General features: G+C 39.2%; 1 protein-coding gene and 1 long non-coding RNA gene across 5 annotated transcripts; one reads left to right on the plus strand and one right to left on the minus strand.

The window, feature by feature from the left end:
• Positions 1-31: 31 nt before the first annotated feature.
• Positions 32-1,659, minus strand: LOC132909687 (uncharacterized). Its single transcript, XR_009658587.1, has 2 exons — positions 1,434-1,659; positions 32-1,369 (listed from the first exon to the last, which is right to left on the minus strand). It is a non-coding gene; the product is annotated as an uncharacterized LOC132909687 (long non-coding RNA).
• On the plus strand, positions 521-14,951 carry LOC132909684 (flagellar attachment zone protein 1). 4 transcript variants are annotated; one of them, XM_060964636.1, is made up of 16 exons: positions 1,661-1,769; positions 3,585-3,863; positions 3,990-4,091; positions 6,450-7,295; positions 7,661-8,054; positions 8,565-8,917; positions 9,749-10,180; positions 10,547-10,720; positions 10,823-11,029; positions 11,376-11,627; positions 11,702-11,988; positions 12,214-12,316; positions 12,464-12,652; positions 12,740-13,064; positions 13,260-13,783; positions 14,330-14,951. In XM_060964636.1, exons 2-16 carry the CDS (start codon positions 3,684-3,686, stop codon positions 14,429-14,431), a joined length of 4,470 nt encoding a protein of 1,489 aa, XP_060820619.1. In that variant the 5' UTR covers positions 1,661-1,769; positions 3,585-3,683; the 3' UTR covers positions 14,432-14,951. The 4 variants fall into 4 exon arrangements, with proteins under 4 accessions (XP_060820618.1, XP_060820617.1, XP_060820619.1 ...); XM_060964635.1 differs by lacking the exon at positions 1,661-1,769 and adding an exon at positions 521-599 and having other exon boundaries at positions 12,740-13,783; XM_060964634.1 differs by having other exon boundaries at positions 1,660-1,769; positions 12,740-13,783.
• The last annotated feature ends 123 nt before the right edge of the window (positions 14,952-15,074 follow it).

A 15,074-nucleotide genomic window follows, 5' to 3' on the forward strand; every position in this document is an offset into this window, starting at 1 on the left:
CATATCAAATTAAGTAAAAGACTACATCTACTTTCTGTAATGTTTTGTATTATACTCTATATAATAAATCTGTTCTAACGAAACCGTATTACTTAAACACAAATCTTTATAATTCACCTTGAAAACGTTCTTATGCATTTGCATTACTTTCCAATGTATCGTACTTCAAACCATTTTTAGATAAAACGCTTATTACAAAAAAAAAAAAAAAAAAAAATACGATAAACATTCGTAAAGTTAAACAAGATAACAATTCGAAGCTAGTACTCTATTTCGTAATCTTCTAACGCTAATGTTTTCGTTGAAATTGCCAATGAAACGAGTTTAATATATTTCAGAATTATTTGCAGCGTGATTCTTTCACAGTATCTCAACGCTAATGTGACAGGAAAATGTGCAGGAAGTTGAGGCGCTTCTGTCCGCGAGCACGTGTACCTCTACGTCGAAACGTTTGAAAAACTGACTAAATATAGAATAGCAGCGGCGCTATTGTTAGGTTCAACACGTTTTCGTATCTTCGAGTTTCTCCTTCGACTCCGCTCTCGTACGGTCGTCGTGGGACTTTCAGTGGATTTACGACGCCAGGAAATTCGCCAAACGTAAGTACCACCAAGCTTATTGTAATACGCATTTCCGTATTTTCAGTAAAATTAGAAATAATTTTGTTTGGCATTCATTATTTTGTTTATTTCTTCGACAGCTGTTTACATAAACGATTATCGACGTCACACAGGAACTGAAGTGAGCAAAATATTGAATAATAATTGTTTATATGGCTTTCTGGATGGTTAAGATGATGTAATTTATAATATAACATTGATAACTTTTGTTCATTGGTTTGAACATTAAATTACAGAAATCTTTACATAAATATAGACATTTGTTAACAATATATTAATAAGCGACTACAAATGATTTTGACGTAGACAGAACGACATAATTTCTAGTAGATATTTCTAGTCTCGTAGACAATTTCTTTTCACGGGTTTCAGTACTGAACGATAAAAACCTGATATTTATATTAATATTTGATATATTCCGGTACATAATTGAAACTTCACATAAATATCAAAGTATACTCTCAACGACGAATCTTCGCTATTAATATACCAATGCGCAATTACTAACAATTTTGGAAACGTTAATATATCAATCAGGAAGCTACCACTACTTACAAAATTCTTATCGGTTTCTTATCAAAACATACTCACAAAGAACGAATCTCTACTAAAAAGCAACTATGTACCGATTTTTCCGCTCATCGTAAGCGATACATTAGCAGCTACCAAACTGGAAAAAGTTTAAACAACTAATTAAATATATCAACAAGAAAGCAACAGCCACTTCTGAAATCCACATTTCCGTCTCACTGAAAAAGAAAGAAAAAAAAAAAAAAGAAAAAAGAGAATACAAAAACCTATCCTAACAAATACCTCATTTCTACGAAACACCGTTCTTCGAGACCAGATGGGCCATCTAAGCGAATTTAATGGCGTTCTACGGGCCAAAAAACCGATCACCTCAGAGATCCAGGAAGTTTACTGAAGCTAAAGCTTTCTAGATCAGAAGACTAGCGTCACACGGAAGTGGCAATCGCGCGTGCGCGACAACCGAAGCGAACGCTTGGACGTTCTCGCGCACGCGGTCTTTCGAAACAGTATTTTTAGAGAAGTGAGTCGCTGGCCGCAAGCGGCGACGGTAGTCAAGTGTCGCCGTTGACCCTAAGGAAATCGAACCCTGCGAACCATCCACGATTCGGATGACCACCGGTGAGTCCACTCGTGACAACCTAAATCATCCTAAAAATCGTCCAATCTGCGGAAGCTACAACCGAGTGACATGTTCGTCTCGCGTCCGCCATTTGAATTTCCTCTCGATACTATTTCACGTTTCGCAATTTCCTTTGACTTTCACGCAACACTCCCTCGTGATTGTACCATGTAAACGCGTGGACGTTTTTAAATTATACTCGATAGATTGGAAGAGGTACGTCGGACCGTTCTTATGGATCTAAATTTGGATCGCGTGCCGAACCGCTCCGTACATCTATTTATGATGTATTTATGGCATCGGACTTGCGACTCGTGTTCACGTTTGTTTCGACCCGTGTTCTGTCTCTGTTGATCGTTTCTGCGGCAATTGCACCGGATTGTCTGTGATTTGTTCTCTTTTTCCTACTAATTTCTTGGCAGAATCGAATAATTTGAGAAATATGATAACATTTTGAACAAAGTGGACTTGGCTTCCTTCTGGTTTTAAAAGCAACTTTTCCGATGAGTTGGATATTTGATGTGGCCAGAGTAAATTTGTTTGACAATAGTACTATCGAATCGTTTTATTCGCTCAAGCGTTAATATTGGAAGCTTTGAAGAATTGGATTGGCGCAGTTGGTTCCTCGTTTCTGTTCTTCGTTTGTTATATTCGTATACGTTTTCATTGCGCATCCCTTTAATTACAATAATCTACGTGTAACATATTTATTGTAGTATATTATAAGCTAATAGCTGTGTAATGGAGGAAAGTTGAAAAAATTAGATTGGTTGCCTCTTTGTTTTCGTTAGTTCCGTTGGGAAATGCGCGGCGCTTTTCGATCGTAGATCGAGTTATATTTAAGTCATATTTACATCGCGCCTCGTATCGCGAGGAAAGACTCGGCGGCACGCGAGTCATAAAGCTTGTTCGAGGATTCGCTGCCGTAAAAGATGTAGCTTTGATCTCCAGCAGGAAGGAAAAAATGGAATCTCGAGCATCGAAAGAAACAAGAGAGAAATTCCGTTCTCTGATTCATTTATTTTTATTCGTAATAACTACATTTTTACAAATTTCCTTCTCTTCGTGGTTCGTTGTTGCTCGTTTTGTTAAAGAAGACTAACGGTAGATTTTAAAATAAAAGATCTAGACAGATATGTCTTCTAAAAATACGAGCTGACCCGGTCTGACTTTTTTCTTCTGTGCCAACTCGTTCACTCTACGGAGCTAATCGAGAGTTGGTATATTAGTGGCAACTAAAAGAATAGATTCGTTTATCTTCATATAGTTCTCGTATTTCGTAACTCCACGGGGAGTAAAACTGATAACGTTATCGGAAAATTAGCGTCATTTATAGTAATTGATGATAACGAGGTCTCGCGTGTGTTCAGGTGATATTCATATCTCGATTTCGTGAAAGTTTAGTAATTTTTATTGGAAACAGCTTTCACAGAAACAGAATGTTAAAATTTAGAATTATTAACTGAAAAAGGTTATCTAAAACAGTAAAGAGAAGCATTAAAAAGTTCTCATTTGGAAAATTACGGAATCGTGGACAGAACAAGTAGAATCCCTCTTTCGCGAAAATCCAGAATTCTCAACAATTACAAGCACCCAAAGACGTCGAGAAAATAATGAAAAAATTCTACGGCAAATAATATTTAGGATTCTATCGACTTAAAACTCTATAAACTACATGCCGTCATTCAAAGACCCTAGAATAATAAAGATTGAAAAATCATAGGATCAATCAATGGAATTAATAAACGAAGATAAGACTACAATTAATAAAATGTACAAACCTTTGATTTGTATGATTTGAAATATTCTTGCAGACACCTCGCAGCTTCTATTTCGAAACAGATCAAACGAAGCTCTTGTAAATCGCGACGTCAACGAAGAGATTAGCGTTTGCTAAGTAGAATAAGTACAGTATGGGTGCGGCTGGCAGTAGTAGCAGCGCACCGTTCTCGTCGGCAGCTTTGAGGAGACAAAGCGAGGAGACGTTTGTCTACGGGACTGAGGAATCCTGCTGTCCGGAATACGCGAACGAAAATATACGACAAAGGACGAGGACCAGCGCGTTCGACGTGGGTGAAGAACCTCGATCGCAGGTTAAATATAAAACGAATATTTATCGTGTTAGCTTCCGAGGAACGTCGAGACGAGACAAGCCACGAGAAAATGCTTTAAACACTGTTATATATCGGATTTTATTTTAATTCCGTGGAATTTTGCAGGGTCCAAGTCCTTACGCGACCTTCAGAGGCGAAGAACGTTCCAGTCAAAGACCATCAGCACCGAGTTTGTCGAACTTGCGATCCCCACGACGTGAAACTTTGGTAAGCGAAGCTTTTATCTTAGGTTGCAGTTAAACAGAATAGCTGTAGACAGTTGGCTCGCGAAAATATATCGTCGTCCATGATGAATCTTTGTGGATTCGGTACACCGGAAATCCCAGGACCCAACGGAAGATAGATATCGTAAGTAGAAAGTAGAACGTAAACAAGTTCATAAATAAGATACTTAGGAGAATCCCATTTGCGTCGGAGTAGAATTAAAAGAGAAGTACAAAAGAAGTTTGGAATTTGTCCAGGATGGAGACAATGGTTGTTCGTGCATTTTCAGTTCACTAATTTTCTAATAGATCACCTAATTCATTCCTTGGAAGACTGTATGATCGATATACACGTACGTATATGGATATTTTTGGTTGCAAATGTAATATTAAGGAAGATACTTGGTCGAAAGAATTTGTGATTTTCTATTTGTGAATTCGAAAGTGTAGTTCAATGGAGAAATGTACACACCACCTTTACGTCTCGTATTTCTTTTATTTCCAGTACTTATCTTCTCTTTATGACTCAACTTTCATCTTCGGCAGCATGATTCACAGGTTCCGATTGTCTCGACGTGAAAGAAGATCTTTGAGATACAGTAATACTTCTTACATCACTTCCTATTAAAAACACCAATAAAACCAGTCTATAGGCCCACTCAGACCATTTTGCACATATTCCTAGAAACAAAATTCCTCGATCTTGGTCGCATCTCGAGAATTAAAGCCGAAGCGTTTCAAAAGTATCTTCACTGATTCGTCGGCCAATTTTCTTATTGACATTGGAACTACCGACGAATGAAACGTAAAGCTTGTACCAAAGAAATTGAAATGAAAGATACATGAAAAAATACACATAAACCTATGAAAAATTAGAAATTGATCATTTTCATTGCTTTGGCAGATCTGCCGTCACTTCGAGATAATAAATCTAACGTTTAAAGACTTCTCTAAACTAACAAAGTTCTAAATCAACTTCCTCTTTTAAACTGTAAATTCTACGAATCACGTAACAATTTCAAACATCCGATCAGCAGTGTACTTTCATTCTGACTTCGTCAAATTACTTTGCTTTCGATGATCAATATCTAAAATCATCTTCACGGTAGGAAAATCCGAAGTTAACTTTCTGCCTGAAATTCTGCGAAATTTTCGAAATCTCCTTTAAAATTCTCCTTCTAAATTATACAGTTCTGTAACGTTCAAAGTCTTCTCGAAAATGGTGAAATTCTGAAGTGCACAGTCAATTCGAACATTAGCCAATAGCGTACACGTTCCGAATAATCGGAAAACGCAATAGAAAAATGCGAAAGCTGTTGTTCAGAGCTCATCGGCGACGTAGATGTCGGCAAGAGATTTTCCCAGGCGCGCTCTTTTGTTTCGTGGGAAATCTGGCCAGTCTCCAAAAAGCTCGTGGCTCCTCATGATTTTGGGAGAACACGCTGAGTCACGGCCACCGTGGCACGTCGAGTTCGCAGGCATCGATCGCGATCACGTGCCCCTCGTGTCTCGAGCTTCTTCGGCGAACGTCCTAAGCCTCGTGCCAGTACATTTTCGTAGATCGTTCGACGTGGATCGAGCTTGCAGAAGCTCGTCGACGATCCGTCGTAAGAACCATCTTTTTTGTAACGATTGCATGGATACGCGAACCTCAAGGAGCTGCAGAATTTTAATCAGACTCAAGAAAGGCTAAGAATATATAACCGAATTCTCTTGGCATCCGCTGCTACTGTTTACGCGTAAGTTCTTGTACAGCGTAGAATCTGTTGCTCCTCTTGATCGCCAAGATTTATTGGTATCGAGTATTCGTTTTGCAGAGGATTTAAAGGAAATGATTAATAGCGTTTGAACTAGGGTTACAGTGGCTGCCGGCATTTTGATATTTACGAAATGTCAATGGTATTGTAACCAGGCACATTGATTATCATCATTGCGCTGGAAAAGTTTGAAACAGATTTGAGAATGTACATAGAAGCTATGAGATGTTTAACGCGAGTATGTACATATTTCGCAACAATCACAAAGATGCTTAAGCAATCAATTATACGTCATATTAGTAAACTTGGATATTCAGTGGAATCATCTTTAACATTTATCGTACCTTTAAGATGACTGTTCACGCGTTCAAGATTTGTTTAATTTATTTTTTCAAAATTTACCTAATTCCTAGTTTCTGTCGTTCCTATCTTTCCCTTCGTTTACCATTGAAACGGACGTAATATCATGACGCAAGTCTGTAGAACGCAATGCAAAGAAAGCAACAGGCTGGTCCGCGTAACCATTCCTTGAACCAGAATTCCGATCGTCGATCGGCTCGGTTCAATTAACGTCTCTGAAATTAGTCCACTTATTTATATTGCAGTTGACGTACGCCGCGCAGATGACAGGTTGGCAGACGGCCGAGGAGCATAGCCCTTCGTTCTCTCAGCAGAACCAAAAGGCTATGGAGGTGATCTCGCAGCTTGCTATGGCCAATCAGCAGCTGGCTTCCGCGAACACGGCGACTCTAGCCAATTTGGAGGCACTGTACATAGAGTTATCGAGAGAAAGGGAACTGAGAAGACGAGTGGTTTCTTCAGAAGCGCTGGACGAAGCTTTGAAGAAGAGACTGACGATGGACGAGGAAAGAGATGACGAAGATGAAGATGAAAGGCATAGGATGGAGATTAGGATCGAGAGATTGGAAAACCTCTTAAGGAAGATTCGTTCGAGGATAGAAAGGCTGGAGACGGTGGTGAAGACTCGAGGATTCGATAGAGAAGACGAAAGACAAAGTTCTACGAGTATCTGTGATTCAAAGGAGATTCAAGACTCGAATTGTCGACAGACAATCGATGATCTGTGTGATAGGCTTCCAAATAGCATCGAAGTACCTGAACACGAATTTAAAACGCAAGTGGACGAGGCTCGAGCAAAGACTGTTTCTAGAGTAAGCGTCGCGTACGTTGAGGAAGATGTTAGAAGCTCCAAGTGGAACGATGATGATCGTTCGAATTTGCATTTAAAGAAGTCGAAGGTTGAAGCTAGAGAAGGTAGATTAGAGGATGAAGTGGAACAGGGTGTGGATAAGAAAGAAGTGACGAGGTTGCTGAAGGAAGTCGAAAGACTGATGGCTGAGCGATCAGAGTATCAATGTGAGAACGAGAGGCTGGTGAAAGAGCTGACGGAGGAGAAGGCGATAGTGAGGAAGCTGACGAAGGCTTACAAGGTGAGTTTGCTCGTGTTTCTTCATTTTTAGAGACTCGATCGAATTTTTTAAATTTAATTTGTTTAAAATACTTGCTAAAATATTTCATCTCATTTTTGTAGTTTATGTAGTTTGTGTGTTGCAATATATTTCTAGAAACCGTATTCTAGAAAGATTAAAACGAACCATACATTTTATAATTTTCCGAATGGATCATTCTCCATTTAATGTTCTCGTTCTTTGCTTAATGTTCTCATTCTCCATTTAATGTTCTCGCACTCCATTAAACTCTTCCATTTAGAAGATATAGTCTTCGTAATCTTTTCTATAATTCAGCCTTTTATTCATCGAATTTATCGAAAATAAGAGCGATGATTATTTTATAGGAAGCAAACACGCGACACGAGGAAGTGGAATCTAGGTTGGAAGAGCGCAGACAAGAGTACGAAAATTTAATGACGAAGTTCGACGTCGCTACGAAGGAAACGGAGAGATTGTTGAAGGAAATCGATAACTTTAACGTGTTAAAGGGCACTGCCGAAGCGAAGATCTCCAGTCTCGAGCAAGATCTGCAGAAGTCGCTGCTGGAAAAGGAGGAAATCATAAATATCGAGAGCCAGAGGTCTTCGGAATTAAAAGCACAGCTGTCGGAGGAGATATCCGATAAGAAGAAGCAGATAAAGGCTCTCGAGGACGCTTTGGACGAGATTCAAAGACTGAAGGAGACTATCAAGACTGAGAGAAAGGGCGAGGATGATGACGATCTGAAGGAAGACGTTGGTACGTTCAGCTAGTGAGATTAAAATTACAATTAATATCAACTACGATGTTGGCAGGGATAAAACTTTTTTTTGTACAAAGTAGATATGTCCTAGGAATATGGTAAAATAGATGTAAGAGGAATCATTATATCTTCGCAACTAAACCTTCCAAAGGATAAAATTTTGTTTAGGTCGTATGGAAACATCATTTTTGCCAATTATTGGTAACAGAAATACATTTTTTTTAATATTTTTGTAAAAAGACATGTGATGCACTAGGCTCTAACAATAATTTTTTCAGAAATAAATAAATACGCAATAGAAAAGTTATTATCTTCGTTAATACACATAATATATATATTTAATTTTAAAGAGAAATTCGTGTGCTTTTTTATTCAAAATAATAATAGATTGATAAACTTTGCTCGATCGCTCTGACGACATAAAAATTCTCTTGATAAAGAGACGAAGGAAAACCGAATGCGTTATGATTGTTTAAACTATCATACGATCACTTTACTTCAAACAGGTCCGATCGAATCGATAGACGATCCTCAAGAAAGTCCGCCTGTCGATCGCACGGCGAACATCGAAGATTTCAAAAAGGAATTAATCATGAAGAGAGAGGCAAGGCAAAGAGCAATAGCAGCAGTTTCGTCGGAAATGGAGCGACTTAGACGAGAATTAGACGCCGAGAAGGAGGCTCATTCGGAAACTTCGAGGATGTTGGATCTTTTAAGATCCGCGCAGAAAGATGAACAAGCTCAAACAATCGCGGCAAATGACAGATTGAAGAAGTCTAGAGAGAAAGATCAGAAAGCGAGCGAACACGAATTGGCCGCGCAACGTCTAGAAGCTCAACGACTAACGAGCATTTTAAAAGTAAATTTTTCTTTTGTATTCTATTTATAAGAGAGTAGAAAATGAAGAGTTCTATGCTGATTAAAATTGGAACAAAGTCGGTCGCTTGAAATCGGTCCTTTGTAAGCTGTTTTCAAATCTAGTTAAGACAGAAAGCACGTGCCGGCAAGTTTACACCTTTCGCTTTAAAAACAAACTTCTCGTGGAGGCAAGCAAACAGAACGAAACAGAATGGAACAAAGCGACAGTTTAACCTACAGAGTAGCTAAACGCTTAGATTCCCCCGATCAACTAATTTTAAAACGACCTTTCTTTATAAAAATGATTAGTCGAAGATTTCTATTAATTTTTGGTCTCTGGCGTTATTTTTAACGTTTTAAAAAGAATAAAAAGTTCGTTCCACGAACCAAACTTCGTTAGAAACATCGAAAACTTAACTCCAAAACTGCTACCGAAATTTCCTGTTAACGTCGAGTTTATGTAACGCTCAAGTTTATGATCCACATTTTACCCTCATAAATATTGGCAATATATCTCCCAAATTATTTCTGCAACTTGTCTCAACATCGAACGCCAAAATTTGCGGCCCCATAAATATCGAAATATTATTCGCCAAATTATTTTCGGAACTTCTATCTTCTTCAAACCTCCAGAAACTTATAAATCGAATTTTATTCTTATAATTATTGACAAAGTACGTATTTTCAAAATCATGTCTGAAACTTCCCTTGTTAATAAACTTTCGCAATTAATAGTACAAACTTGGCTTTCGTAATTATCGAAAAGTTCCAAACTTACCTCCACAAAAATCGGGAAATGATCTAAATTGTAAAATTCTCTTTCTCGCATCAGATATCCGACGAGCTGAGGAACGACATCCGCATTCAAATGGACAAGGTGGACGATCTGCGATACCATTTGGAGACTGAACCGGATCAGCATCGGTACCGCATCCGTTGCTTGTCGGATATAACCAACCGGTCGCGAGAGGCCGTTTACTTCAGGGAACGTGCTGCCAACGATCTGAAGGACCATCTAGCAGAGATTCTGCTGCAACTTGGGGACAGAAGCTTCTTAGAACAGAAGGACGACGTTGGCCTGGAGTGCGAACGTCAGCTGGAGAATATCAATAGCTTGAAGAGCCTCTACAACGAGAGGCTGAAAGTGCTGAACGAACTGAAGGAGACGGCAGTGAGAGAGTTAGCTGAAACCAGGGTCAGATTGGATCACTCGTTGAAAAAGTGCGAGTGCTTGGAGGAGGATCTAAAGAAGGCTGACGAGAAGGTATTAAGTCTATAAGTTATCTAATTTATTTCATAAATCATTTAAGTTTATAAATCGGTACGCCTGCAATAGCATGATGCAGAGTCCGCTGCGTTAAGTATCAGGAACATCTTTTGCAAAAAGCCCCCAAAATATCGACTTGAATTTTCTTAAAGTTGAATGAAACTAAATTTAGCGATACAGAAATTTTTTAGCTGAAAAACACTTGGGCAGTGAGTCTCCATGTGGTAGAAAGTCTCCCTCAATTTTCTTTTTTCTTTTTTTTTATAGAACAAATGTGATATTCTAGAATAATATTCGAAATATGTCTTTTCTTGTGATAGAACGCACGTTTCAGATGTAGTTTTCTCTGTATGTTTGGGACAGATCGACACGCAGGATACGGAAATATCAAATTTGGAGTCGCAGTTGGGTCTCACCAAAGCGGACTGCAGAGATCTCCAAAATCAGATGTCTCTGATTAATAGCCTGTTTACGCAGATGCTGTTGGGTGCTACCTCTGCCGACATGGATCTCGATCGATTGACTCAGTTACTTCAGGTATTGGAGAATTATGACATGTTTTCCTAAAACTGACCACGCTTTTGTCCATACCTGTTGTGGATTTTGGTTCGTGAATATCGTACGATGGAATTTTAACAGGAGAATCACGACCTGATCTGCAACATGGCGAGAGAGGAAGGCACCGAGGCCGCCGCGCTTCCCAAGCTTCTTCTCGATTTAATCGAGCAAGTCGAGGGTAGCAAACCGTCCCAGAAACGAGCTGACGGAGAGAACGGAACGGAGGTCGAAGCAGAGAAAAAGGAAGACGACTTACAACAAGAAGACATAGCTCACAATCTACCTAAAGTAAGAATTACAAATTTCATTTCCTCTTTCAAATATTTACGAGCAATTTAATCCTTTCGCGGGATCGTTAGAATCCTCCTCGCACCACTGAGATGTGACCTAACTGTACATCTCGTTTGGTAAATTATATTTAATCTATTTTTTTCAAATTTAAATATATTGTGATTCATATTATTATATTATCGTTTTTTTCTGAGAAAAATCTGTTTCGAAAGGATTAAATGTGATTATGATGTAAAAATAGAAAAAATAGAAAATACGTAAGATATTCAGGGTAGATATATCCATAAAAATGTAAACTCGCATAAAGACTCGCGATCTAATGATGAGATATTGTCTGTCTCAGGTTTGGCGTGTCTTGTTGGAGTTGCTGAGCTGTCACGCAGAATGTGCTCCGTCCGCTTCAGCGGCATCCTCTTCAGATCCCAATATCTGTTACAAGTCAGTCGACACTCCAGCTGGTCCCAGATTGGTGATTTCAGTCAGCAAAACGTATATTCGCCTGAAAGAATTAATATTAGAGAAGAAACACTTGGAGAAGGAAATGAATCGAATGAAACAGTTGAACGTTCATTTAGAATGCAAACTCGGTGAACAGGTAACAAGGAAGAATCTCACCTTTCCTTCTCCCTATTGTCTGGCAAAACAGTTTTTCAAATTAAATCTCTTTAGGAAAAGCGATTATCGACGGTGTCGGCGGAATTAAGCAAAACCTGGACGATAGTCGATCGAATGCAAGCACAACATCATCAGTTGCACACGCACGAGAAGATTCTTCGATACGAGTTGCAGCAGAAGCGAAAAATGTTGCAAGAATTGAAGCAGGAACTGGAATACTGCCGCGAGAAATGGGAATCCGCTAGACAGAAGAACACGAACACGGAATTAGAGTGGAGAAGTTTGAGAAGAGAATTTGCAGCGAGAAAAGCTCTGGCTTCTCATGATTCTTTCAACAATAGGTAATTTACAGAAACAATATGAACGTAATTCATTAAAGTAATTTCTATCGTTCGACGACATTAAGCCAAGTTATAGATGTGGTTTCTTTGGAATTGTTGTAAGATAGCAAAGTATTTCAGTCTGCGAACGCGTCCAACTAATTTACACGTCTAATATAAAATAAGAATATAAGTTTCCAATTATAATCTTCATATCGGTGAACTCTTATCAATTCTTCGATACAGTGCGGAAAGTGGGTTCAGCGATGAACGTGGGGACGATACCGACGAAGAAGACAACGCCGTGGAAGGAAGAATTAGATTAGGTCCACGCAGAAGACCGCGAAAGGTTACTAATAATTCGATTATCTTTAACGTCTACTAGAATCTTGCAATTTTCTATATCATACAAATATATTAGATATTCGTTCAAATACTGAAATTTTACATATAACAAAAATGTACGATATACACATAACGAAAAATACATCTTTAGGAGAGTCCTCGAGCACCAACACCAGACACGGAATCAGAGCAACCGACCGACACCGAGCTATCTGAGCCAAAGACAGGTTCCTCAGCGACACTGGAGCAACGAACGCCTACTCCAGAAACAGAAGCAGAGCTAGACGAGACCGAAGTCGCGGAGGCAACTCTAAATGCTGAATCCACAAACGAGTCACCAGTAAGTTAACAACCATTAAATACATTTTCTGTTAAATCCCAACTCACTAACAATCATAAAGTACTCGAGACTTCTCTCCTTCGATAGTTGATCCCAGGAAGTCCACAAGAATCGCTAAATCCCCTGGACCAGGCTCTGACAAACGTCATCCAGAATCTCATAGGAATCGAGAGCAGTATAAACGTGACGTCAGCAACCTTCGAAGCTCCAAACGATGAAAACGTGACAGAAGACATCAAGGGTGATCATATGTTACCAACCATCGAATCCTGGTCTACAAGTCTTCCAGAGCCTGAAGGAGTCATCGTGAAAGAGACCAACAAAGCTTTCAGTCTCAATGCTCCAGTACAAACTCACAGTGAATCGTCGTCGATCGCAATGGAAGATGCTCGAAGCACGACGAATACGGACGGTGAGAAAGAAAAGAACGAAGACTCCTCAAAATTGTCCATATCCTATGTACCTAGTGCAACCAGTGTAGTCAACACACAGCCTGTGTTCTCTATCGGGCCCTTTCCTCCGTCCAGCGTGGCACCTTCGATCGTGAAAAACGTCCAATTCAGCGAGCCCTTGATCGTCGGTCCATCTAATCGATTTTTTGCTCCAGTTTTCGGCGCGTCGTTGTCAAACGAACAAATTTCCTCGTCTTTCGACACGTCGACAAGCGAGGACGTGGTGGGCTCTAAGGAAAAACGACCCACCAAACCAATGGAGAGCGTTGTCGATTCGGATAACGTTTCTGTGGGCTCTTCGTCGAGCATAGAGACTGTCAAAGAGTTTGCCACGACAGAATCTGCTTCGTCGAGTTCACCAGGTGAAACTGGGAAACGAGACGCGAGTTCGACAGAAGCTGGTGGATCTGGGAAACAGGAAGACAAGAAGGTTCCTGGTGCAAAGAGTAGGACACCGGAAGAAGCTTTAGCTGCCAGGGAAGATAGGTTGAAAAGATTGGAAGAGCAGGCGAAATGGTTGATGAATAAGATGAACGCGACCAATAGAAGAGGTTCTGCGTTGAGTACTAGGTTAGAGGAGCTTCATGAAGTCTATGGGGAACCGCCTGTTCCTCCTCCCATGCCTGATGTCCTGCCTAGTCGAAGGTTAAGGACTACTTTGTCGGATCTACCTCGTCAGGTATGGATGTTTCATATATTGTAGAAGATATTTTAGCTTGTGAGCTTCCTGTGTTTGCTGGTGAATGGAATACGTGGTTCCAAGTTTTTGGCACGTGTCGCGTAGTCTTTGAGTTCACGAGACGATAATTCATTGGTGGGTTTCGCGCGTAACGTTCTATTAAAAGTGACTGTGGTCGTGGGTTTGGTATTTACGTGCGATGTCATCGCAGTTTGACAGTAACAGGTTCTTTATTTCAAATTTATTGTCTTCTTTTAAGAACAATTTTTCCTCATCGTTATTTTTTTGTCCGTTGTTTTGAATTTTATTCACCGAATACTAAATACTTCGTTTATATAATCCATTTTTTAAACTTTTTACTGTCGTTACTTCTTCGTCTTAGTGTATCTTAATAATTTCAAAAATACATATCGGTATATTAAGTAACAATTTAGCAAATTGAAATATTCTACTGCCTTTTGCGTTTGCTATTCTATTTTCTCCATTCACATACTACATACTTGATAATACTATGCTTACGTATTTGATGACTGTGTTATTGTTCAGGTACCTGAATCATCGACCACGACCATCGACGACGCCAAAAATATCGAGAAGCCCGACTCGAGTGGCGTTCCTAACGAACCACCACCCGATAACACGTCTTGAGACGCCTACAATTTTTAATCGTTCGTTTACGTCGCGTTTATTTCTGTCGTGTACAGAAACGTGAAGAACACGCTTGTTTGGGTCTCGTCTCGAAAAACGTGTCGGCTCTCGTTTCCAAGAGGAATTATATAATTTTAGGATGATTTTATCTTTTTGGGCTCATCCTATATATTAAAAAAAAAAGGATACGTATTTTTAACGAACAAAACGTGCCGTCTCGTCTAATAATTAAATCTACGTAAGAAATGTAATTTGTCTTCGTAATTTAAGGAAAGCCTTTGAAACATATCATTGTGATTCAAAGCTATCGAATATTTCTACTAAACTTCCTTTTTCTCTCTTTTCATGCTCCAATATTTTTATTATCAATGTACCATGAATTTATCGATGTAAGTAACGTCTCGTTGTTCCTAACCGAGATTCTGTATGTGATCATTCTGGAATCCGTTCCTGTTTTGTACCTTCTACAAATTGTACCTACTAATTTCGCTGTATAAATAAAGATTCCTTGAAAAATCCAGATATCTGTTATTCATCTATTTCGTATGTCTTCTGTAAGTATTCTTTTCTAAATATTAAACTCATCAAACCAGTAATACATCAGAGACAGGTAAGATTATTAGAAGCACTTCTGACGAGAATA

Source organism: Bombus pascuorum, chromosome 8 (genome assembly GCF_905332965.1).
Source record: "Bombus pascuorum chromosome 8, iyBomPasc1.1, whole genome shotgun sequence".
Classification (NCBI taxonomy): domain Eukaryota; kingdom Metazoa; phylum Arthropoda; class Insecta; order Hymenoptera; family Apidae; genus Bombus; species Bombus pascuorum.